Source organism: Manacus candei, unplaced genomic scaffold, assembly GCF_025592945.1.
Source record: "Manacus candei isolate 608988 ecotype Guabito, Panama unplaced genomic scaffold, ASM2559294v1 h1tg000020l, whole genome shotgun sequence".
Classification (NCBI taxonomy): Eukaryota; Metazoa; Chordata; class Aves; order Passeriformes; family Pipridae; genus Manacus; species Manacus candei.
Window position 1 is genome coordinate 2,109,259 of NW_026138068.1, and position 25,600 is coordinate 2,134,858.

A 25,600-nucleotide genomic window follows, 5' to 3' on the forward strand; every position below is an offset into this window, starting at 1 on the left:
AACACTCATATCCCAGCGGAGAGCACTGCCCATGAGTGGGTATCTCCCTCCCAGCCCTGCAAAACCTTTTGGATTCCAGCTGTCTGCTTCCCTCTGCATTCTCCTTGTAAAAGATGGGTTTGGAGTGGATGGAAGAGTGATCCTGAGGTCTTTACCAACACATTTTTGCCAGGAGCTTTGCCCCTGCCTGGCAGTCTCCTGATTTTTGAGGTGCTGGCTGCGTTCCCCCAGGCTGTGGTCTAGTTAAGCCCTTGGGGAGGTGTCAGGGTTGAGTCAGAACTTTTCTTGCTCTGCTTTTACCCCGTGTGATCCCTCTGGATTTAGTTTATTTTATTTTTCCATGTTACCAGTGTGTCAAGTACTCCCTGCTCTGGGCTGCCTTTTTTGGAGTCCTCCTGAAGCCCGGCAGCTGAGCTGTTTTTTGGGTTGCTGTGCCACCAGGGCTCTCAGCCGTGCTTCCGATGCCATTGTCTGTGTCCTGGCTGCCCTTCGCTCACACTGCCTGGAAGCTGCTTTCTTAATCCTTCAAACTGTTATTCACCTTCCTTTTCTTTCCCAGTGGCACCGCTGGAGAGTTTCCACTTGTTTCCCTGGGCTGTCTCTGGGAGACACTGTTGAGTGGGTGCAGTGGGGTGACTTAAGGAAATAGTTGGAAGGATTAAAACAATGAGCTGACAGGAGGAATGCAGGAGGATGGGGGGTGTGCCTAGCTCCTGGGGAGGAGGGTGGGGGCAGGATTGGCTCCTGCCTGAGAGCTCTGTCTCTCTGTGGGGCATCATCCCACCTCTCCTCCAGCTTGGACATGGCTCTGGGACAACTCCAGGGCTTGCGGGCTCTCTCCTCTCTATCTGTGGAACAGCTATGGCATTGACTTGGCAACAACATCCGAAAAAGTGACCTGTAGGGAAACACAGGGTGTCCTTTGGTGTGAGGGCAGAAGGGAGCCAGTGTTTTGGGAATAGCTGGCTTCCCTCAGACCACCAGGATGCTGCACAGCTGAGGGTGCATGGGAAAATCCATGTTGTTGCCGATGCTGGAATGTCTGTATGTGCCTCTTGCTCTTTCCCTGTGCCAGCTACCGCCTTCCATAATAGCCTTTTCCTTTGAATCCATGTGTCCAGGCAAGCAGGAGCTGTTCCATGGAGCTGTGTGGAGCAGCACTGCTCAGCTCCCACTGTGGGGTAGGTGGCCCTGGGCTGGCACAGCGGGATGGGGACAGTCCTGGGTGAACTCCAGGCACACAGGGGCTGGGCAGCTCCATAGGGTTCATACTCCTAAAGAGGGAGAGGAAGGTTTCTTCCCAACAGCTCATGCAGGGAAAGGATCTGGCCCAGCCAGTGGCTGTCACAAAACTGCCATCGTGTTTCAGTGGGAATGTCAGAAATGCTCCTCGGAGTTCCAAGCCCATCATGTCACTGAGTTGATGCTGGGATCAGCCTCGTGCCTTTTTGAACCCTGCGATTAATGGGATGAGCAGAAAGGATTTCTTTTTCCTTGTGAAACAATCTCTTATTTTATTTGGCTTTTCCCCATCCAAGTACTAGGGATTCCTAGAATTTTCTCATTCCTGGCCGTTTGGGAGCAGTTCTGATAACTTACTCTGCGCAAGTCTGCTGGAATGGGGGATGATCCTGATGATTTGTTTGCTTCCCTCTTCCTGCCCTGTCTCTTGGAGGTTTATCCCAGCTGTTGCAGCATTGCCTGCAGGCTCAGCCTGGGTCATGGGGTACCCTCAGCATGGGGCACACATGGCTGAGCCAGTTTGGCCAGTGACTGCTCCATCCTGATGCATCCCAGGAGCGGCTGGAGGCACATCAGCAGCAGTCTGTTTGTGTTGGGAAATTGGCTTCTGTGGGCTTCATGATTGATTTCATTTTTCCCTTTCTCCCCTTTGTGCCAGAGGAGTGTTTGTGTGTGAATGGCCTGCAGTGTCTCCAGCCCCTCTCGCATTCCTGTCCTGGGATGTGGCCCATGACTCCGAGCCAACAATGTGTGCTCAGACCCCCCTTTGGTCACTGCACTGCTGAGAGCAGCAAAACCTGATGGGTTTTCCTGCCTGCCCAACCATCTCCTTCCTTGAAAATCAATGGAAAGATGTTTGTCCCTGTAGGGAGCTGTTTCAAACCCCCCCTCAGCTGGGGCTGCTGCCTGGCCCCCTCGCAGGCAACTCATTGCCCTGGCATGATGTCCAAGGAAGGGGAGATGTTCTCCTTGTGAACATCAGACCTGCAGCTCACATTTTGGGTTTCTGGAGATGACTTGTCTTTGGCTCAGGAAAACTGGGAATGATGACTTTGGGGATGAAAGGAGCTTTCAAAAGACAAACATTTCCTAAAGCTGCATCTCAATCCAAGTGATGCTGCAGAGATTTCAGCAGAGGTAAAGCACCTCAATCCAAGTGATCCCAGCAGCTCTCAGCAACCTTCCAAGGTATGTTGGGCACCCACAGTCCTGATCCTAGGTGAGTTTGTCAGCATATCACAAATTCTACACATGTGCAATAAGACTGTTGTAAAACATCATTGCACATGTTGGAACTGGGCTTTCCAGGTGCTGCTCATCCCTGCTGGCAGCCGGCTCCGTGTCAAGTTGAGCAGGGATGGTTATGGAGATACTCCAGCTGTGTTTGTCAAGGTGATTCCTCTGTGTGTCATTTAACCTTTCTGTGGCTCTGGGCTCTGTATGTCTGGTGTGACAGGGAGCAAAGGCCACTTGGACACACAAAATCCTTCATTAACAGCCGGAGAAGGGACTCGCTGGTGCCGCCGTAGCCCCCAGGGCTGTTCTGGGGCCTGCAGGACTGAGTAGCTTTGAAGTGCCTTTTCCCTGGCGCTGTTTGTGTTGCTCAGGCCCCTTCCAAAGGCCCCTCTCCTGGTCAGGAAGTGTTATCTGATGTGCAGCCTGGCTGCTTCCACTGTTGGCTTGCCTTGGGAAGCGGGAGCTGTGCAGCTGCTCCCAACTCTTCCTGCTATTCCTTTCCCTATATCTTCCTTTCTGTTTGATGTGCTCCCAGCTTGGTTTGTGTGACTTTCGGTGATCCCAGTTCCCTCTGCTCCCTGCAGCAGTGCCCTGCCTAAAATCCACCTCTGGAACACTGAGAGGTCTGGCCAGGTTGGGAGCATCCGAGGGGGCTTGACCCCTCACCAGGGCTGTGGTTTGTGTCCTTGTTTGGTTTCCTTGAGGTGGCCAGGCTTGTTCCAGACTGAGCAGCAAATGGGAGAAGAAAAGGGGAAAAAAATCAGTTCTTTTCCTGCTTATCAACAGGGCTGTGGAAAAGGGAAGTGTGTTTCATTCTGTGGTGCTCAGGAGGCCTGTTTTTCCCTCACCTTATCAGTTTGGAAGTGTTTTGAGTAGAAGATGCCATAAAACCCAAGAAACCAGGTTTGCCTTTGTAAAATCCTGACCAATTCTGGGAGAAGTGAACATTCCTTTTTTTGCTGGGGTTTGGTTTTTTTTTCCTTAAACATAGACCTGGTTGCAGAAAGGCAGCAGGAAGCTGCTGACTCACCTCAGGCTTGACTGGGGCTTCCCAGGAAAAGTGGTTCTCTCTCCCCTGACTTCTGAGTGTGGATATTTATTTTGAGATGTTCTGTAGCAATAAGGGTGTTTTCTTCTGTCCTGATCATCATGGCTTATGTGAGATTCCCCATTAAAACATGGAACTCCAACACCTGAGGCATGCCAGGATTCTTCCTGGGACATGCTGGAGCCACGATAGCAAAGCAAGCTGTCCTTTCCCAAAATCCAGTGTTTTTAACAAGATTTCTTACTCCTGGAGCCGGGGGGTGGTTTGTACCGCCGAGAAGGCGCTGCCTATTGTGTTCTTCAGCAACTCGAGATGTGATTGATGTGTGTTGCAGCCACACTCCTCTGGAGCTTTCCCAAAGGGAAAGAAATATTTCCTTTTCAAGTTGAGCAGCACGGAGCCGCCGGATGGAACAAGAGCCGCCGGAGCCGGCTCTCCATGGAGCTGTGGCCATGAGCACCCTCTCCTTGCCAGTGCCTGGGTGCAGAAGGGGCTGTAGCTGTCTGTGCCCTCCTCCTAGCATTTCCCAGCTGCTGAATGTGCAGGGTTTTACCTCCCTTGGGGAGATAATTCCATGTGTTCAGTGAGCGGAGCTTAGGGAGTGGAAGGAGGACTGATCTGCAGCTGTACTGGAGCTCCAAGGTCCCGGGGGTGCACTAAACTTGTGGGCTCTGCATTTATTTGAGAGCCTGAAGTGACTCCTTGTAGAGTAGCTGTGCTGGTCAGGATTCCTGGAAGGGCATCCGGGGAATGGGTGGTTTCTGTGGTGTGTGCCAGTCAAACTGGGTGAGAACCGGGTGAAAACTGAACAGAGAGCTGGTTCTCCCCCTGGTCAGGCTGGCGGGACCAGCGTGGCATTCCGGTTTGTGCCTGGAGAATTAGGGTCTGTAAGGAAAAATCTTCAGGGAATTCGGTGCCAGCCAGCCCCCAATACGCAAACACCAGGCACCTGAGAGAATTCCTTGTCCAGCAGGAGCTCAGGAACTCGGGACTCACTCTGAAAGTCCAACGTGGGAGCTGTGCAGTGAGGAAAGGACCATTTTAATTTGCTGTATCTGTATGATAGCGGTGGCTTGCGGTGCTTTAATCATAAAGGAATGAACAGGCACCAGTTGATACGAGGCTTTTTCTCCAGCCCTGTCCCAGGGAATATGGACTTCCCACAGCAAGGGGCTGTGTGGGTGCTGGAAGGAGCCGAGTTGCCTCCGGAGCACGAGGGGGGAAGCAAACAAACAAACAAGTCTGGAGGAGGGAAATGATTAGACGAGCCTCAGCTGGTTGTTTCCCCTCTTGAATGGCCCTCTTTCATCAGGATGTGTTGGGACAAGTGCTTTTTCAAGGCAGGATATCAGTGGAAGACACAGTGTTCTCTAAAAGCCATCCAGTTCCCGGGGAGCATCACCAGCCGCGATCTCTCTGCTCCACGCACAATATACGGTCGACCTTTTCTTTGCCTTCTTTTCTTTTATGGGTTTAGAAGCAGAAGGATGTGAGTTTTACTGCTAGTTATGAATCTTTTCGAGTTTCCTGGCTTCTGCCTGACTCTGGGGCCAGCACGATGCTGCTGCTGTGCAAAGAAAACCAGCCCAAATTTGTATGTATGAGCCACTGGTTTGTGCTGCTTTGGGGCATCTGGCACCGCTGCCGAGGGGCAGAGCTGGGGCTGTTCTGTAATGGCAGGATTTGGCTGTTCTCTAGGAGGTTTTTTTTTACAAAAGGCCAGAGTTTTAGTTGTTTACTGGATCTGCAGGATTTAAAAGGGGGTTGGAATATTGTGCCTTGCCTTTCTCACTGTGTTTGGAGCAGTTGTGTGAAGGGACTGAGAGTGTTCCCAGCGTGGAGATAAGGGACGTGTGGGTAATGTTGTTGTTACAATGTGGTGTAAACTATGAGTTTGTGCTCAGAGGTGTTTGGGTGTGTCCTGTGTCCTGCACTGTGGAAACGGGAGCTTGTGTGAAGACTGGGAATGCTGGGGCTATGGGAGGTCTGGGTGGGGAACAAGGATTCAAACTGAAACAGAAATCCTGCTCTCAGCAGGCTCTGGGCTTTGCTTCCCGGATCACTTCCAGGCAGAGGAATCCACAGGGAGAAAACCTTTAAACCTTTGCAATTTGGGTTGTCCTTTTCCTGCAACCACTTTCTGCTCCAGTAGCACAGCTTTCCCTTTTCCTGCTATTGGGAATACTCTGCTTTATTGTAACAGATTTCCTGATGCAGGAGAGGAGAATGTCAGGTGAGATGAACCATCAGAGCAGGAGTTCCTGAGATCTTTGGGAAGGAGCTCTGCCTTTTCCAAGGTTTTTCCTGCTGGAAAAATCCTAGGCACTTTATTAGGGATAAAAAAATATCCTTTTTTACATTTTCCCAAATTCTCATGATGGGAATGCCGTGAATTACCTCCTTGTGCATTATCTCACCATTCCTTTCCTCTTGCTGGACTGTGTGTGAAGCTGAATATTCCATACATTGTGTTGGGGTCGCTCCTTTTGTGTCACTTCTGGCCTTTTTTAACGCTTTCCTGTGAGCTCTGGGGTGCGAAGGAAACAAGACTCTTCCTGGCTGGCTCCTGGAATGAGCCACATTCCTGCTGGGAACAGGAGCCAGGCCGAGCAGAGCAGCAAACCCCGAGGGCTCCTGTCCAGACACAGCTGGGGAAGTCAGGGGTGAGTGCTGGGATGCTGCAGGAATGGGAATGGAGAAAAGCCTGTTGGAATTACAGTGCGGTTCTCCTGCTGCATTTTACTGATCTTGTGGAGCCTGGAATTTAGGTGGAAATTTTAATTCACTTTCTCAAAGTTCAAATTTAAACACTATCCAGATTTTCTCCGGGGAATTGTGCACTTTGAAATTCAGTTGGAAAAGGAGAAAGCCTGGGAACCTTGGCTGTGTGTTCCTAGGGATGGGGAAATCTGAAAAGACGTGAAATTCATGTCTGTCCTCTCAGAAACACTGAGGGAGAACAGAGGGAGCATTGGGAGCACTAGGGCTCACTCCTGCCCAAGGCAAAGACCTTGGATAAAGTATGGAATAGATGAGTGCTGGGATTAGTAACTCCAGCAGAAGTAACTCCTGTGCAGCACAACCTCATAATGGAGCATTTCTGTTTAGTAGCTGCAGTAATTAATGATGAGCTGTGGTTGGGAGCGTGGGGTGGCAGAAAATGGGGCTTTGTAAGAAGAAATGGCTCTTGTGCTGTTTGGGAGCAGAGGAAACGCAGCGTAAGCAGTTCCCGTGGCAGCTCAAAGGTTCCTCAGGAGATGGGATTTTCAGCCATGTGGGAATTGCAGCTTCCCTGCTCATGGCCAGATCTGTTTCTGAACCGTTCCCCAAGTGCTCGTGTGGGTCAGGGTGCTGTGGAATTGGGCTGTGCTGGTGCCTGCTCTCCCCACCGGTGCTGTTCCACCTTCTCCTCCGGTATGTTCCAGGCCCTGTGTGTCATTTGCCTCTGGGAATGCCGTGGTGTTTGCCCAGCCCGTGTCCTGCCTCCTCCCTGGACGCTCCAGGGAAAGCAAAACTTCTGCAGTTGTGATGATTGTTTTCCCCAGAGGGTTCAGAGCCCTTTCCTTTCCCTTGTGATGTGCAGGTTCCATCTGCCCTCCCTCCCTTCCTCTTTACACACTTTTGTGTTCTTGTTTTTGCATTCCAAAGAAATCCCAAGAACTGAAATGAGCAGGAACGGGTGGACTCGGAATCCACTCTTCAGTCCTGTTGCAGGTCTGAGCCTGTACCAAGTCCTACCCTCTCCTGCTTTTAAGTTGCAGAATTCAATAGTCGAGTGATAAAGTCATTTCCAGCCCATGACAGCTCAGGGAAAGGATCTCCAACAGTGGCCAAGTAATAACACGGTGGTGGAAAATGACACATGAATAATCCATGAATAATCCTGGAGCCATGCAGTGCAAGTGGCAGGATCAACCTCTGGGAACAGCTTCTCACAGCAAAATCCTACAATATTGTAGTGGGGGAAGCCCTTCCTTCCCCAGCTGTGCACATTCTGCTGCTGTTTCCTTTCAGTTCACTCCTGTGTCATTTGTTTTCCAGCCTCAGCGAGAGCTTTTTCATGGTGAAAGGAGCAGCCCTTTTCCTACAGCAAGGAAACAGCTCCCAGGGCCAGCGAAGCCTCCAGCACCCTCACAAGCATGCAGGTAGTGGATTAAATCTCCTCTGGAGTGTCTTTTTCCATCCCATCCCCATGGATGGGCTGCTGACACACGCGGGTGGGTGGGTGACTCCCCAGATTGTCCTGCTGGGCTTTGTACGACCTGCTGAGCAAACCCAGGGTTTCAAATGGGAACGTGGGATTATTGAGTCTTGGTTTAAACTTTTATCATTGTGTTGGAACTGTGACTGAAGTAGAAAGTTATTCTCTGTGGAAATCATGGCATTTTGCATGGCTCCCTTTGGGCAGGGAAGGGCTGTGTGGAATATCTATCCCTGTTTTCCCCAGCCACAGATAAAGAAATGTTACTGGTGCTTCAGTGATTTGATCTTTGCCTTCCCCATGGCCTGGGGGGAGGAAAAGTGGATGTGCTGAGCCACAGGGCTCAGCACCTCTGGGTGCTTATGGATATCCTGGTTTAGCACACCAGGGACATTTCTCCAAGTGCTCTCCCAGCCTCCAGTAATCCAAAGGTTGGGACTTTCTTTTGAAACTGCCTGTCGCTGGTTTTGTTTGATGTTGTTGGTCAGGGTAAGGGATGTTCATCAGGATTTGGGCATCTGGATAGCTGCTCATATGCCCTTTCCTGGTTTCAGGAAAACCCCCTTTCCTGTTAACTCCCCACAGTCTGGCCTGTGAGAGTTTATCATGGTTTGAGAACAGGTTGTCCTTCCCCCAGTCCCCTCCAGTGTGCAAAACTGGTGGGAAGAAATGGTAGGGAAGGGTATGATGAGTGTACACCAGGATTGATAAGCAGATAAGGGGGTTCAGGGAAGTGGATTCTGCTTCTCCAGTGATTTTATACCTTCTGTCTTTGGCAGTTTTGGAATAGGTGGTTGCTGGACAAGAAGAAATAGGATCTTGGGGGCACTTGGAGAGCAGGAGCATGTGGGAAAGGCACAGTGTGGTACTGTGTGGCTGCTGCTTAGTAAACACTCCAAGCACAAAGGGGGTGTTTGAATGCCAAGCTTGGCTTTGGGTTTCTTTAATTGTCAGCAATTCCATATGCCCAGCAAACATCCTACGGAAGGAATTTTATCTCTCGTGGAAAGTTATGAGTGCATGACTGAGTTATTAGATGGGAACTTGGTTCGTTTTCCTGTAGATTCCTTCTTCCTTTGGTTTGCTTTCCCCAGTCAAATGTACCCACCATTCTAGAGCTGAAGGGACTTGTTGCATGAGCAGAACTTTGAGAAGGAAGGGCTCCATCACCCAACCCAGGCCACTGGTTGGGTTCTCACACAGCCAGAGAATGCTCCTCCAGGAATCTCCCTGCTGTTGGTGTTCTCTGGGACAGCAAAGTTAATTGCCCTCCCTTAATTGGTATTTTTTGATTGAGAAACATCCAATTTCTTTGAAGGTCAAGACTCTGCTGATTCTTAGTGCAGCAAGAGCCCCTTTCTCATGATTTCTCTCCTTCCTCTGCAGGTGACTTGCCCCAGCACCTCCAGGTGATGATCAACCTCCTTCGCTGTGAGGACAGGATCAAACTGGTAAGGACAGGTGCATTTTCCTGCTTCTGTTGGAAAAACTGTTGGAAGTGTTTGAAACAGACCTGTAGAGGATCAGGAAAAGCATTGGCAAATCCTAGATTTCAGGGTTGCCTTAAGTCTGTGCTGTTTCCCAGCCCTACCATGTTCTCCTGTCCACTCCTTTTGCCCTGGTCTTTACATCCAGGTAATGAGTTGGGTCAGGGAACTGCTCTGTCTGAAATGTGTTGTTCTGTTAGATTTAATTTTCAAAACAGGAGGAGAGACAGGAGCTTGCTAATGCTTATGGACACTTTTAAGTCAGCCTTGAAGTTGCATCACATAGGGCTGGGCTTTCTTTTAAAGAAATCTACAGATAAAAATCTGCTGCAAAAGTCACTGCAGAGAAGTCGATGTCAGTTCTTCCTCCTGCACGGGCATATTTCAGTGAAGGCTTGTGAGTGGGACAGCCCTCTGATCCTGCATGTTCTCAGTTCTGTGCATGACCAGTGTTTTTATACTTCCTGGTTGAAACTCTTTGGAACAAACCTTTGGGTTACATTTTGTAGCATTCCCCCAAGCTGGAGCAGGTGGTCTCAGCTGATCTTTTCCCCCTTCGATGCCAAGTCAAACTGGCAGCAAGCCTTGCTGTGTGTCATACTGCAGCTAAATAAAGCTTTGGGGCACAATCATACCTTAAAAACTATGAGGCAGCAATGGGGTATTAATTAGCCAGAAGGTAATTAGCAGGCCTGTTTCCCTGTTTGCAGGCTGTACGTCTGGAGAGCGTGTGGACGGACCGGGTGCGGTACATGGTGGTCGTGTACAGCAGCGGGCGCCAGGACACTGAGGAGAACATCCTGCTGGGGGTGGATTTCTCCAGCAAGGAGAGGTATGGCAGCCTTGGGAATCAGGCAGCCTGGGCTCTCTGGAGAGCCTGTCCCTGCCAACCTGCCCCTGAGCAGTTGGTTTATGCGTATCTGCAAATCCGAGCAAGAGGAAGGACACGCGTTGAGCTTCCTGACATTTTTATTCCAGAAAGCTTGCAGTCCCCTCGGAATCAAAGCACGCATGTAGAATCCAGCTGTAGGGATGTGGCATCCACCTCATCCCTGCAAATGCTCTTGCAGACACATTTGCAAAGCTGGAACTTACTCTCTCCACCAGACTCAAGTCTGTTGATGGGATGATGCAATGGAGCCGGTTTGGGGGAGCTTAGTTGCCAAATATTGTCAAAAAACAATACTGCAGAAGTAGCTCCAAAACCAACAAACGACTGTGTCAGTAACGAGCTGTTCCTTTTGTCTGACTGATAAGAGCACACAGAATTTGGCAAAGCAAGGGAAATATTTTGTTATCTCAGCCCCTCTCAGATTATCCCAGTCCTGGGTGAGTAAACCAAGGCAGAAAAGCTCTTGGCTGGGGGAGATGGGGCTGGTTTCTGGAGTCAGAAGTCAGAGCTGCCAGGCTGTTGTGTCTGTTCTCCCATGATTTAACAGGCTGCCCTGTCGTGCTGGTGCAGCCAGTGTGAGTTTTGTTTAATTTTGGAAAACCTTACTGGTGGTTTCCAGTGGAAAGGGGAAGCTTTGCACAGCAGAGAGATCTGTGGGGAAGCTCCTGACCATGCCTTCCTCATAAGTTTATTGTCATTGCTTTGATGCTGCCTCCTGTTCTGCTCTGAAATTCCTGTTGTTAGTGTTATGGAGGAAATTCCCATGTGGCATTCCCTTGGTGTGCCACAGCAGTGCAGGTTTGCACTGTCACCTCCAACCTGAAACAACCTTGCAGTAATTTGCTCCTGGTGATTATTGATGTGAGACAAGAAGACAGATGGAAAAGTTGTGACAAATCCATCCCAACTGTAGGGACAGCTGCCATTTCAGTGAGTGGCTCCCCAACACCCAGAGTTTTTGTTGATTAAGGGAAGTTTTGTGCATAAAGAGGTCATTTGGCAGTAGTGACTTCACTGAGTGACTCTATGGCTCTGTGTTGGGGCTGAGATGTCACTGCTGAGCTGTAAATGTTCTCCCTGCTGAGAACTTCACTGGTCACGTGCTTTTGTGGAGTTTATTCCTTTTACATGTGTTTAATAAAATCTTTTCTAACTTGCAAAGCAATTTAGTGCACATTGCCCACGTGTGCTTAGACTGGCCTGTCAAATCCACCATAGAAAGTGACTGAAGGCTTAAAAAAGAAAGGGAAAGAGCAAACCAAACCTGAGTTCTGTTGTGTGCATCCAAATTTCCTTTAAAACCTGAATATGTCAGTAGCTTAATTATTTACTAGTTGGAAATTGCTGGCCCCCGTTGTAGTAGGGCTTTGTTGCCAGATTTCATCTCTGAACTGAAGGTGTCCTTTTGGGTCAGATAAACCCCTAAAGTCCCTTTTTGTCTGTTGTATCAGCCAGAGGGAGGGAGCACAACTGCAACTTGACAGGCCCCTGGGGTGCCCTTTGCAGAGGGTGGGCAGCTGCCTCTTTTGATAGCCTAAAATATTACTAGAACAAGGCTTGAGGATTTTAAAAATTAAAGAGTGTTAATAATTTAGGCTATTGCTGTGACCACATCATGGCCTATATCTAACATCCTGTGTAACCACCTCTCTTCCAGTAAAAGCTGCACTATAGGAATGGTTCTTCGCCTGTGGAGTGACACCAAAATCCATCTTGATGGGGATGGGTAAGAAACCACATTAACAGGATAAATGTGAATGTCCTTCCCTACTTGGGGGCTGCTCTGAGAGAGATTCCCTGTCACCTTGCACAGAAATTTCCCATTTTGGATTGGTGGCTGCAGTCCATTATTCACACAGTGAGTTTGGTCTTGCTGCCCTCACACTGCTCAGTGGGACCCGTGGTACCCTGGGAATGCTCTGAAATCCCACTCCAGGGGTGCAGCTCCCATTCCTGGCAGCCTACGCTGGGAGGGGTGTCCTCTTGCCATTCTTATTTAGGAGGGTGTTGGAAAATCAGAGATAGAAATTCTCCTCCCTGATTCTTTTGGACAGTAGCTGCTCCCAGTAGCTGCTCCCAGTAGCTGCTCCCAGTAGCTGCTCCCAGTAGCTGCTCCCAGTAGCTGCTCCCAGTAGCTGCTCCCAGTAGCTGCTCCCAGTAGCTGCTCCCAGTAGCTGCTCCCAGTAGCTGCTCCCAGTAGCTGCTCCCAGTAGCTGCTCCCAGTAGCTGCTCCCAGTAGCTGCTCCCAGTAGCTGCTCCCAGTAGCTGCTCCCAGTAGCTGCTCCCAGTAGCTGCTCCCAGTAGCTGCTCCCAGTAGCTGCTCCCAGTAGCTGCTCCCAGTAGCTGCTCCCAGTAGCTGCTCCCAGTAGCTGCTCCCAGTAGCTGCTCCCAGTAGCTGCTCCCAGTAGCTGCTCCCAGTAGCAGTTTGTGATGCAGAGAGGAGCAGTTTGTGACCTGTTTTCCCCTCTCTCTGCAGTGGCTTCAGTGTGAGCACAGCAGGGAGGATGCACATCTTCAAGCCCGTGTCGGTGCAGGCCATGTGGTAGGTGTGCTGAGGGGCTGGGGGCACAGAGACTGTCCTCTGTCAGTCAATTAAAAACAAACAACCAACTGCATGTTAGAACTCTCCATAAACTGGTATTTAGTGAGTACAGCAGAGATCTGCTTCCCTGTGTCAGCAGGGCTGTTAAGGGACTGTGGGAATCCTGATCCGAAACCAGGATCTGTTGCTTCAGTTCAGAGCAACTCTGTGCCTTTCAGTGAGAAGGAAGAGGCACCAGGGAGATGAATAAATAGGAAAGATTAACTTGAATTCACCGAGCTGCAAACCCAGAATTTCCTCCCTCTGCATTTTTCTCTCCCGGGCTGACGGAGGAGGCTCAGGACCCACTGCCAAACTGTGGCATTGCCTGTGTCCTGCCTCATTCCTGGGGTTCCTGCCTCCCCAGGGGCCTGTTCACCTTTCAGCTCCTGTCACCCCTCCCCTGTGCAGGGATTCCAAACCCCTGAAGCAGAGGTGGCTGAGTCAGCAGTGGCTGTGCCAGCAAATTCCTCCCTGGAGAGGCTGCTGCCCAGCCCTGCATGGAACTGCATCTCCCTGGGCCTGGACAGTGTACTGGCTCCCCTTGGAGCCTGGAGAGATCCCTGTCTCAGCAGCATTTGACAGGGAAAAGATGTGCAGAAGGATGTTGTGCTGGGGATGATTTGGTACAGAAACAAGTGAAGCTTCTGTTGTCGTTTTTTGCACTTGGCAGCCTTGGAGGTGGTTGATATGTTCAGTACAACAAGTTTGGAGCCTTAAGGAAAGAAAAAATTGAGGAGGGAAGGAAGGAAAAAGTAATGCTAGAGTTTGCAAAAACAAATGACCCAATCTGGGCCTGGTCCCTGGAGCCTGTCAGGGGCCAGGAATGCTGGTAAATATGCATCAGGCTCCTTGCTGAAGGTGGTTTAAAAATTGTCCCTGTTCTTTATTTTCCTTTGACTGTACAAGTTGGATGATGATTAGATCCCAGAGGGACTTGTGCCTCCTGATTCCCTGTTAATCAGGAGAAGATTTCAGCCTCTGCCTTGGCCCTGCTGTGAGGAGCCTCCAAGGTGCAGTTTATGCTCTCTTTGAGCTCCATAAATCCACTGCTCTCAAAGAGCAAACTGCAAAAAATATTGCTAAAAACCGGGTTTTGTCTGTGAAAATCTCTCAGGTCCTGCTCTGTCTGTTCCTGCTGCTCACAGCTGCACAAATCTCTTCTCTCAACCTGCAGGTCTGCTTTACAGATCCTCCACAAAGCCTGTGAGGTTGCCAGGAGGTACAACTACTTCCCAGGAGGGGTGGCCTTGGTCTGGGCCACCTACTACGAGAGCTGCATCAGCTCTGACCAGAGCTGCATCAACGAGTGGAACGCCATGCAGGACCTGGAGTCCACCCGCCCCGACTCTCCCGCCCTCTTTGTTGACAAGTCAGTGCTGCATTGGATTAGGAAAAGTCTTGGTTCACACAAACCCCCTTCTCTCTCTTCTTCCTCACCTGGTTTTCCTTTTCATAAAAGGCTTCAAGTGGGTTTTTTTCCATTATTCTCCCCAAAATTGCCATGACCACAAGCCTTTCCACCCCTTCCTGTGTGTTTGCTGCCAGCCTGGAGCTTCCTCTCGTGTTCCTGTTCCCTTCCAGGCCCACGGAAAGGGAACGGACAGAACGGCTCATTAAAGCCAAGCTCCGGAGCATCATGACAAGCAAAGACCTGGAAAATGTGACTTCTAAGGAGGTAAATGGAAAAATGTTTGCTCTTATTCTTCCTGCCAGACTCCCTTTGAAGAGAGTGCTGAGGAGGCGCTGTATCCCTGGGTGTCATTGACTTTGGAATGTGCATTCCAACTGTTTCGTAAAGGCTCCGCTCTGGCTTTGCTTCACCTCTCTCCTAAAAAATCAGGATAATATCAGCATCAGAACATGTTTTTCAGGACTTTAGTAACAAGTATGTGACTTTCAAGTCAAGTTTTAAGGTTTTATTTCCTTTTTTTTCCTGTCAGAGGACCTTGCAGACAGCATTTTTCTGGTGAGTTTATAGATTGGAAAATCACAAGTCAAAGCTAAAGTTAGTTTGGATCCATCCCCCAGGCTGGTGAAATACATCCACCCGCAGTGCAGACATTCAGAGTGGAAATAGATCTCTTTGGGTTGAGTTTTTGTTTTTTAAGGGAGGTTATTAACATGCAAGTGGTAGGAGGAAGCTGAGAACTCGTCTGTCTGTGCACATGTTCCTCGCTCCTGGTGCACACAAGATGCTTTGGTTGTGCTGCAACCATTTTCTACAGTGGGTTAAAATAGAGTTGTGTGGGTTTGCATTGCCCCAGCCAGAACCTGAGGGCAGGGAGAGGATATTATGTCCCATTTTAAAATGGGAGAGTACTGGAAATCTCTCTCTGCTGCCATTTTCACTCCTTGCTTCTAATGGGTCTCATGTTTTTTTGTTCACTGCTCTCCAAGCTCTTGTTTTTCTTCTCTCAGTTTATTATTTTTAAGAATCAGGTACTGCAAAGTAAATTCTTTTTTTTTGTTCTCTGATATTATCTGAAACTTTATTTTACAGCTCTCCAGTTTGGGGGCTTAGGATGTCAAGGTGCCAGGACAAGGGGCAGTGGTTTTAAACTGCCAGAGGGCAGGATTGGATGGGATATTGGGAAGAAATTCTTCCCTGTGAGGGTGGTGAGGCCCTGGCACAGGTTGCCCAGAGAAGCTGTGGCTGCCCCATCCCTGGAAGTGTCCAAGGCCAGGTTGGACGGGGCTTGGAGCAACCTGAGATAGTGGAATGTGTCCCTGTCCATGGCAGGGGGTGGGAATGAGATGATCTTTAAGGTCCCTTCCAACCCAAATCTTTCTGGGATCCTTGGAGAGATGCCACATAGGGAGATCCCTTGTCTCCAAAGGGTCAAATCCCTGTTGCTGTTTTTATTGAAGGACAGAAAAATGTTTTGCAGGGAAGTGCCAACAATGTTTCTGTTGAACACCACGGTCCCAGTACCATCCTTTGTTTTGTGCTCTGCAGATCCGAAACGAGCTGGAGAAACACATGAACTGCAACTTGAAGGAATTCAAGGAATTTATAGACAATGAAATGCTGCTAATCCTGGGTCAGATGGACAAACCATCTCTGATTTTTGATCATTTATACCTGGTAAGTGTTGAGTTCCAGCAGAGCTGGGCTGTGCTGCATCCAATCCTTTGCCACTAGATGGTACTCCAGGCAAAACCAGGCACTGCCTCTGGAACAAAGGCTTCCTGGACATGAACTCAGTTGTGCCCACTGGGTCTTTTTGTTGTTCTGGAGAGAATCAGAGGAAGTGCCCATGTTTGAGGGCAAAACCTGCTTTTTAAGCAGTTTTAAGCTTTCTGTTGTGAAGGTTTGGGGGCAATCCAAGGAGTAACCACCCCTGGAGCTTTCGGGATTTGCCTCACTTCTCATGTGTGGCATGATGGGGATCACAGGTATAATCACTTTCTTTCCCTGCACTGTTTATCCATGTGTTTAAAAATTCAGAGTGGCCAGAGACAGTGATTTGGGATGAGCTCAGTCACACACTAGCCTAGAACTAACTCTATAAGTGAGTTGTCTCCTTGTCCCCTCCTCCAGCAGGTCCCTGCCCAGAACAGGACATCTGCTGATGCCACATTCCTGTCTCAGAGGCCTTTTCCAACATTTCAGTTGGCAGTTCAGGAGGATGGCTGGGGCTGGGGGATTGCAGAACCTGAGGGAAGAGGGCTGCTTTGGGGCTCCTTGGAAATGTGTGTTTGTGGCTGTTGCAGGGCTCCGAGTGGAATGCCTCCAACCTCGAGGAGCTGCAGGGCTCAGGGTGAGTACAGCTCCTCCCAGGCACCAGCCCTTAAACCCTCCAGCTGTTTGTTTATAACTCCCACCCAGCACTCTGGAGAGGATGTTTGTAGCTTTAGGGGTGATTTGGGCCCATTCTCAGCCACGTGGTAACTTAGTGCCAACACCTTGGTCGAGAAATCTCTCCAACTTCACTTAACACACAGAATGAAAATTACAAAACTTTGGACCTTTGTGAGGTCCCTCAGGATCTCCATCCCCCCGGTGTGTGCCGTCCCTAGTGTTGTGCCAGGTGGGAATTCCTGCAGGCTGCAGAGGAGCAAAGATTACAGCACTGAGGAATAAACTCCATGTAAAGGAACAGAGCTGCCTGTGGATGAGCCAATTCCTCCTCTCCTGCCCAGGCAGGCAGCTCAGGGTGTCTCACGACACTCATCACCAGGGGGCTGCTTCACCCCATTTACTGCAATACTTTTTGGACAAAGGAGAGTTCTGCATATAAATATTTGCAGCTCACCCAAGGCCTGCACCAACCTTGTGTGAGGAGCTGAAAACTATTTGGAGTCCTTGGGAACAGATGTCTGGACATCTTGGGACAAGTAAATCAAGCAGGGCATTAATAATTTTGTTCTGCATGGGGACATGCAGTGTCTGAAGTCAAACCTGGGCAAATTCTGAGACAAATATCCTGTGTCCTTGCTTTGTCTGAGTAATAGGAGCTGATAAATGAATGTGCACATTGATTCTCTTCAGGTACATTGTCATCCCTCCTGTGATATTGGGCAGGAATCAAGAGATAACATGTGGCTCTCATGATTTTGGTCAGGAAGAAGAGAAAGGAGTGGGTTTGCAGCTAAAACCTGCAGTCAGAAGTGGTGATTCCTGGTTTCTATTCCCAGATGATTCACTTGCAGCTGATGCCCTTCTCTTCCTTCAGGATCCCCAAAGCTGTATGGCACAACCAGGACTTTCTGTTTGGGTTACACAGACTCAGATAAAATAAGTGGGGAAAAAATAAGCTTCTCCCTCCTGTGCCCAGGGCATTTGGGTGCTTTGTGTGGTGCTGGTGGTGAGAAGTGGGTGAATGGCCGCCTGTGTCACTGGGTGTCCCGGGGCTTTGGGATTAGAGCTGTAGATAAAACCTTATGGTGTGTGTTGGGTCATCTTCCCTGCATTCACAATGTCCCTCAGTTGCTCTTTGTGGCCATGGCAGTTGATCCTGTGTCTCCTGTTTCCCCCAGCATTGACTACATCCTGAACGTCACCCGCGAGATCGACAACTTCTTCCCCGGGTTGTTCGCGTACCACAACATCCGCGTGTACGACGAGGAGACCACGGACCTGCTGGCACACTGGAACGAGGCCTATCACTTCATCAACAAGGCCAAGTGAGTGCCTGGGACCCCTGGCTTTGTGTGGGGGCACATCCGAGCCACCCTCCATGTCTCATCCCATGTGGAGCTGGGCCTTCCCAAAGCCACACGTCAGAGCCTTGGCATCGTCTCTTCATGCCAGGAGTTCCATGTTCCTGGAACTCCCCTGTGCCTTGTCTCTTCCTGTGCTGGCATTAACCTGTTCCTTGCCTGTCATTTTTATTACTACTTCATTTTGCTTCCAAAAGGAAATGAGGACGTTTCCTCTTCCGGAGAAGTTCTGGAGCTGCTCCAGCATGTCTCTGTGTGTGACCTGCCCCAGCTGTCCCTGCAGACAGATGGTGACAGAGCCCATCAAACACTGCTGGGCCATTACACTCCACCTTTTCTTGCTGATCCCTGTGTCCAAAGACTTGGGTGAGCAGGAGGCTTCCTGGTGGTCTCCAAAATGAATGAGACTGCCCTCCTGTACCTTCCAGCTTTTCCAGACAGGGACTCTCCTCATGGCCCATGTAATCCAGCACGTTGGGGTGGGCAGGAGCAGAAAGTACTGTCCCTCCTCCGTGTGAAGTGGTAACAGACCCATAACCAGGGATGTGGGATTGATTCTCCTGTCTGTCCTTGTGCAGGAAGAACCACTCCAAGTGCCTGGTGCACTGCAAGATGGGGGTGAGCCGCTCGGCATCCACGGTCATCGCCTACGCCATGAAGGAGTTCGGCTGGTCCCTGGAGAAGGCCTACAACTACGTGAAGCAGAAGCGCAGCATCGCCCGGCCCAACGCCGGCTTCATGCGGCAGCTGCTGGAGTATGAGGGAATTCTGGATGCCAGGTAAGGCTGGGGATGGTTGGGAAGGCAGCTTGTGGAAAGCAAAGGAGCTAATTGTGGGTAACACCACAAAGTACTGATCGATCTCCCTGCGGTTCTGTCGGTGTCATGCCCACAGACAAGGGCAGAGCGTGCAGGGGCTGCAGCCAGAAGGGTCCCTTTGGAAGGGCAGAGGCAGAATCCTGGGATAATTATGCTATTCCTAAACCTTTCCTGTGCCGGGCTCCCTGGATGGAAATTAGCTGGGAGAGCTGCTCTGGTGTAATTCAGGGAAGGTTTCTCTGCGCTCGAGAAGCACGTTTGGATTTCTCAGCAGCCAGTGCTGCTCAGCACATTGTTCCTGCTTTATGAGGCAGAACTGAGCTCAGCCGTGTCAGAGGTTCTGTGCCAATCCCAGGGCTCTGTCACTGAAGTGCTGTAGTATTTATTTAATAAGGGAAGAGGAGGGATATCTGTCCCTCTGAATCAACAGGAGCTGTGTCATGGTACATGCAGAGGGGTCAGGTTGGGGTGTTTTGCCCTAGTGGGGGTTCTGTGCCCTGAGGGGTCTCCCAAGGGCTGATCCCATCAGAGCTGCACATGGGGCACTGCTCTGAGCCTGCTGTGGAGTGGGCAGGTGGGGGGACAGATTCTGATGCTGAAGGTTGTTTTTCCAAATGGGACCTTAGGTCTGGACCCAGCGCTTCGGTTCTGGGCTGTGGAGAGGGAGGGGAGCTCCTGGCACTTCCGCAGTTCCAGGACGGTCATCCGTGTCCTTGTCCTCTCCCCAGCAAGCAGCGCCACAACAAGCTGTGGAAGCAGCAGGCAGAGAGCAACCTGCCCCAGCACACCGACGGCACCACGGGCTCGGGAGACTTCCTGCTGGACATTGACCTGGAAAACCGCCTGGCTGACCTGGACATGCCTTCCCAGTCGGGATACCTGGACAACCGTGCCAGCAGCGAGGGGCCCGGGGGCTTTGACTACTGCTTCCGGCGCCTCTCGGACACGCTGCTGGAGAACAAGGTTCCTGGGGACAGGGAGGGCTTTTTCCATGTGGAGCAGCTGGAGCGGGATGCGTTGGTGGGACAGCCCCCATCCGCACTGCCTCAGGGGAGGCTGCTGGAGATGGGAAAGGCCCCGGAGAGAGCGGAGCCGTCGGCAGAGCTGGGCAGCTGCTTCGAGAGGGAGGTGAAGAGAAAAATGGACTTCAGCCCCAGGAAGGGAAGGATGGGCCTCGGGGACCCAGGGGAGGACGGTGTCAGGGAGGAGAATCCCATGGAGAAGTGGAAGCGGCGTTTGTCCATGCACAAGGAGGAGAGCAGACTCAATAGGGAGAACTTGAATAACAACAACAGCAAAAGGAGTTGCCCAGAGGATTTTGAGGTGCGTATGGAGGTGAGATGGAGGTGATTGGCATGGCTGACTCCGCTGCAAGTGAAACTGCTCTTCTCATCCTCATAGCCCAGTTTCATTTGACTTGGATAAAGCCTTTCATTCCATGATGAGCTTCTTCCCTTTCGAAGTGCTTCTGACCAGGGCTTTGCTTGCCCGAGCTGTGGATTTAGATGCCAGGAGTGCACACGTGAGTGCCCTGTAAAGTGCTTTGGGCAGCTCGCTTGCATGACCCTCGCTTGGCACGGTAGGTATTCCTTGGAGACACTGTCTGCTGGGAAATCATGTGGCTTTAGCTCCTGCTGCAGGGCCTGAAGTGGAAATGTTTGTTGTTTCAGAGCTGCTTGGCTGTAAATACACCCTGTGCTGGTTGCTGGTGTGTGTTCTGTGCCCACTGATCTGCCCCTGTTTTCTCTCCTGCAGCGCGACGCTGTGTTTGGGATCCTCAGCAAGGTGAAGCCTCCCTACCAGTCCTGCACTGACTGCATGTACTCCTCAGCTGGGCTGTCCTCCGACCCCTTCGGGGAGCAGTGTGAGAAGCTGAACCCTGCACGGCGCAGCACCACCATCTGCACACAGCCAGCCCTCCTGTCCCACCTCCACTCCAACCTGCTGGACCACCTGCCCACCAGGGCACATCCAGAGGAGGCAATCAGAACTAAACATAACGAGGCTCCGCTTCCTATGGTGCCAGGAGTCGGGACTTTAGAGGTTGGCACGTGCAGGTCACTGGATCAGCACTGCAGCGTTCTGGAGAGAGGAAAAGATGCGCCAAAAACCCCAGAAAAAACTTTGCTGCCCAGGAGAAACTCCCACTGTGACAGGAGCCTCCTTCATGCAGAGGTGGTGAGAGAGGAGTCTCTGGCCAGGAGGGACACCAGACCTACCAAGGACCTGAAGTACCTGTTGTTCAGCAAAGACTTGGAAAAGCCAAGCGCCAACAGCTACTTGATGCAGCACCAGGAGTCCCTGATCCAGCTGCAGAAGGCGGGGTTGGTCAGGAAGCACACCAAGGAGCTGGAGCGCCTCAAGAGCCTGCCCTCGGACGCCTCAGCACTGCTCCGGGACAGGGTGGACTCCAGCATCATGGAGGAAAGCGAGGACATGATGTCCCACCCCGGCCTCGTGCCTCTCCTGACACCGGCCCCGATGGTCCTCGGAGACGCGGAGAACAACATGGAGAGGCCGGAGGTGAAACGCGTCCTGGAGGGGGTCTCCCAGAAAACCTCCACGCCGACCGTGTGCCGCCTGGAGCACACGAGCAGCTTCACCAAGGACTTCCTGAAGACCATCTGCTACACCCCGTCCTCGTCCCGCAGCTCCAACCTGACGCGCAGCTCCAGCAGCGACAGCATCCACAGCGTGCGGGGCAAGCCCGGGCTGGTGAAGCAGCGCACGCAGGAGATCGAGACGCGGCTGCGCCTGGCCGGCCTCACCGTGTCCTCGCCCCTCAAACGGTCCAACTCCCTCGCCAAACTGGGCTGTCTTAACTTGTCCTCTGAGGACTTGTCGAGTGACGTGGACGTGTCCACTGTAACAGACTCCAAAGAGGCCGTTTCCAGCGAGTGCTCCATGTTCTGTGAGCCACAACCCTCCCTGAGGAGCGCGGACGGCTCCTCCAAACCGGGGGTGAAGGCGGCGGGAGGGAGCTTGAAGAACGTGCTTTGGATAGGCAAAAGTTGATGCTTTCTGTGGAGAGGAGGAGGGGGGCTGGATTTTGGGGGGGTTACAGCATTTATTCATTGCACCGGTGCAGTTTTATCATCCAACTTGCAGCAGTTCATCCAATGCCACCTCTTCGTCCCCTCCCTGTGCTCTGAGAGGGGGCAAAAGAACCACGATGGGTCACATGAAGGGCACAAGGGAAATCAAATGTGTTGCATGGCTTAGAGGAGGCCTTGGTGTGTGACTTGCCTGTTGTCCTGCAGGATGCTCTTCCTAGTACTGTTTGCCAAGTGTAATAACGTGGATTTGTGTGTGGTTATGGATAGGTATTTGTATCTCTATCTAAAATGCTGAAATGTTCTGTTTCAAAGACTCAAAAAAATTATTCATGACTTTTTTTTTTTACAGAGCAAACACAAGGCTCTGAACAGGGCACTTGTGGGAAATCCTTAAGATGGTGACACGCACACTACCTCTGTTCCCGCTGGCTTTTTGTCCTGCTTTGTTGGTTGAGTTTTTTATTCAAAAGCCTTTTCCCAGAGTTCTTGCTGTTATTTGAAGGAATTCCCTTGGTGTTGGCTGTAAAGGCCTGGAGGAGTGTGGACATGGAGGCTCCCCTGGGGCTGTGGCTGGGAGATGAAGGAGCTGTGTCCGTGGGGACGGTGGGACTGATGTGACCAATGTGACCCCAGCTGTGTGGCCGTCCCAGGTGTTGTGTTTTTGGGGTGTTTTTGCTGTCCTTGTGGTCTGTGATGTCCCAGTGCTGACAGAGCCCGTGAGTGCCCGTGGACCCCGTGATGTGATGCTGTGTTGGTGTTGTGGATCCTGTGTTGGGACCCTCTGTTGGCTGTGGGTGACACAAGGTGACCAAGGAGGGTCAGCTCTGCTGAACTCCCAGGAGGTGACCGTGTCTTTTCTGGTTGTTACTGTTGCTTTGGTAGAACAGTCCCTGTATCCTGAGTTTCCCAGCAGCCTGGGGAGCTGCCGGTGGAGTCCAGGGTGTTATTTATGCCCTGTATTGGGAGCCTGGGTGGCCCTGGAGTGGGAAGCTGGGTGGCCCTGGAGTGAGGAGCCCAGCTGGACGTGTCCCAACCCTCACAGGGCTGTGAAAGCCCCATAAATCCTGCTCAGGGGGAGCAGTCAGACAGAAATATGTGTGTGCTCCAAGGAGAGGGATGTTGGAAATGAGGGTGAGATCTCCCCCTGGAGGAAAGGGGACAGCTGGGTCTGTGCCCCCCCTGGGTCTGGTGTTACCATGTGCTCCCCCTTGTGCCAGGGCTGGTGCTTGGATTGCAGCAGTGCCCCCATTCCATATGGAATGCATGTTTTCTTGGAATATTTTGGACAGCCAGCCTGGTCAAGAGCTGCTCTGTGCAAGCCCTGGCTGAATGTGTGGGGAAGAGCTTGGGAGGTGTGCAGGGAACACTCCCCAAGTCTCAGTGCTCCCTGAATCCCATCTGAAGCCACATTGGCTGCTCGTGCCTTCAGGTGATATTTTGAAGCAGATTTGGGAGTCAGAACAGATCTGGGAGCTCAGTGGTGGATTTGCTCAACCAGGCTGTGAGTGTGAGCACTCCCACGTTTTAAAATCCCCATGGAAAGGCTTTTTTAAAACTCCCCTCTGAGCTGGGGCAGAGCGGGGCTGCAGCAGCCAGTCTGAACTAATTAATCCAAAATCCAGTGTCTCGAGGAAGGGAGCTGTGGGTTTGCCTGTCCCGAATGCCCAGAGTTCCCTTTTGTCCCTGAAGCGTAAGATCCCACGTTTCCATTGTGTGAGGACTTGTAGGGACGGGCAATCAGTAAATAAACGTCCCTGCTGAGGGAGCCTGAATTTGATTTGCACTTGTTTCACCCCGGAGAGCTGCTGAGGAGCACGAGCTGCTCCAGGAGGGAAGTTGTGCAGGAGCCTCTGGTCGGGCTGAGGAGCCGCCAGGTTGAGTTCAGGGCAGGATGAAAGCCTGTCATTGAGCCGGGAATGCGGCACAGCCGGATCACTGCAAGCCATCTCCTAGGCTTGTGTCATCTTCATCCTGCTTTACACCCAGACTGGGATTTGGGAAGGGCAGGCAAGAGGTCCCATGGGGCTCAGAGTGGCATCTGGGGGAGCCTCAGGGGCTGCTGCCCAGTGAACCCTGGGGTGTGACCACAGCAGGGTCACCTCCCTCTGTGCTGCCAACCCTTCCCATCCCTGCCCGGCTGAGGGAGGAGGCACAGGGTCGGATTTGAATAATTTCGGAAGGTTCCATGAACTGCTGCAGGTGAACATGTGATTTCCTTCCTGTTTCTCGAGTGCCTGCTGAGTTCTGCCACATCCAACCCACCGTGTCCGACCCAACCCCCTCATTCCGGGGCACAGCTCTGCTCCCTCCACCTTCCCCTGCTGCTGCTCCCACTCAGCTCTTGCTGGATCAACCCCACTCTTCCCTCACTGGACCCTGGGCTCCCTCGCTGTGTCATGGGATAGAGGCAGGATTCAGTGGGAGCTGGCCTGGAAGCAGCTGTGCCATTCCCAGGGGTTTGTAGCCAAACCTGCACCATGTGTGGTCCCACTGGGTTTATTGCATGAGAAGGTCGATGTACTCGTCCTCCCCACGTGTCCTTACAACAGAGTGCCTTACTCATAGTTTACAAACACTGTGTATCTGCTGAGCTGTTCAACTCTGCTGTTTGCTGTTCTTTGGGGAGTCTTTGGTGCTTTTGGTGTTTCTGGTGGCAGTGAGACCGTTCCCCCCCCTGCATCCCACCCTGCCATCCTTGCTGAGCTCAGCACTGCTCACCTGCTACCACTTCCCTCTGGGTATGGCAGAACCAAAGGACAGCTGGGGGCTGCTCCTGGTGTCCCTGTTTATCCCCATTTATCCTGTTTATCCCGTTTATCTATGCATTGCTGCCGAAACAGGAGTGGGGTTTGCGGGGACGCTTCCCATCACCGGCTGTGCTTTGCTCGGCAGATCCAAACCCAATCCTGTCCTGCCAGGAATCCTGAAATGCACAAACTGGCACCTTATTCCCAGTCCAGGTGCTGTTGGTCCGTGTGGTGGCAGTGCCCGACCTCCTGGGGGTCCTTCCCATGCAGGTGGGGTTTGGCTCGGCCGTGTCCCGGCAGGACCCGTCCTAGTCAGCCTGTGAGGAGGGGGGTGAGTAATATGTAGCTGTTCCTGTGCATTGCTGTCCTCCATGATTACAAGGTTCCTTTAATTCCGTGGTAATTCGAATCCCGGTTTTGTATTGGAATCGGCGGGATTTTTGTACTGTACGTCCGCGGGAGGGAATGATGCATCATGCACTTTTTTTTTTTACTTTTGTTTGTAAGAATGTCCTGAATATTTTATGTGCTTCTCGTGAGGAATAAAATAAAGTTTTTTTGTTTCCTTATGCAATGAGTTTTGCAGCTTGTTTTGGAGGTGGGCACTTCCCGATGCCAATTTTCCAACTCCTCCTGTGCTTGGAGCTTGGGGCATGGAGTCATGGAATGAGTTCAGTGACTGAGGTAACACAGCCCTGGGCTCCCTGGGGTGGGCTTGAGAGGGTTTGGGTCTCTTCCACCTGAGGGTGTCCCTGGTGGAGAGCTGGATCTCAGGTGTGGGAGCAGCTCTGCCATGGTGAGGGGAAGCACCAGGGAACTGGCTCTGCCCTGCCCTGGTGGAGGACAGGGACCCCGGCATGGAGCACTTGGCTGGGGGTCAGGGCCTCCCCAGATTTGCCCAGACGTGCTGACATGATGGCAGAGGAAGGAAAACAGTGGGACCGTGTGCCTGTGTGTGTGCAGCTCGTACATCCCAGGGTTAACTCTCTCCAGTGCTGAGCCACAGCAATGCTGGGAAGCTCACGCTGAGCTGGGAGCCCTGGAGCTCTGGAGCTTCCCACTGGTGTGTCTGAGGTCCTGGGGCAGAGCCTGTCCTTCACCAACGCCATTTTGGGGTCAGTTTGCT

The 25,600-nt window shown here is 51.6% G+C and overlaps 1 protein-coding gene across 2 annotated transcripts in view; it reads left to right on the top strand.

The window, feature by feature from the left end:
- Positions 1–25,043, top strand: part of SSH1 (slingshot protein phosphatase 1) — a 35,262-nt gene extending 10,219 nt beyond the window's left edge. The window contains exons 1-14 of one of the 2 annotated variants that reach the window (XM_051785475.1): positions 4,976–5,120; positions 7,568–7,671; positions 9,114–9,178; positions 9,925–10,046; positions 11,764–11,832; positions 12,583–12,648; positions 13,865–14,059; positions 14,272–14,365; positions 15,647–15,775; positions 16,405–16,451; positions 17,671–17,817; positions 18,432–18,632; positions 19,400–19,994; positions 20,427–25,043. In XM_051785475.1, the coding sequence (XP_051641435.1) occupies positions 5,035–5,120; positions 7,568–7,671; positions 9,114–9,178; positions 9,925–10,046; positions 11,764–11,832; positions 12,583–12,648; positions 13,865–14,059; positions 14,272–14,365; positions 15,647–15,775; positions 16,405–16,451; positions 17,671–17,817; positions 18,432–18,632; positions 19,400–19,994; positions 20,427–21,686 (3,180 nt within the window). In that variant the 5' untranslated portion in view covers positions 4,976–5,034 and the 3' untranslated portion in view covers positions 21,687–25,043. Of the gene's footprint in view, positions 1–4,975; positions 5,121–7,567; positions 7,672–9,113; positions 9,179–9,924; positions 10,047–11,763; positions 11,833–12,582; positions 12,649–13,864; positions 14,060–14,271; positions 14,366–15,646; positions 15,776–16,404; positions 16,452–17,670; positions 17,818–18,431; positions 18,633–19,399; positions 19,995–20,426 lie in introns of those variants that run through there. The other variant, XM_051785477.1, reaches the window with a different exon arrangement.
- Positions 25,044–25,600: the final 557 nt, after the last annotated feature.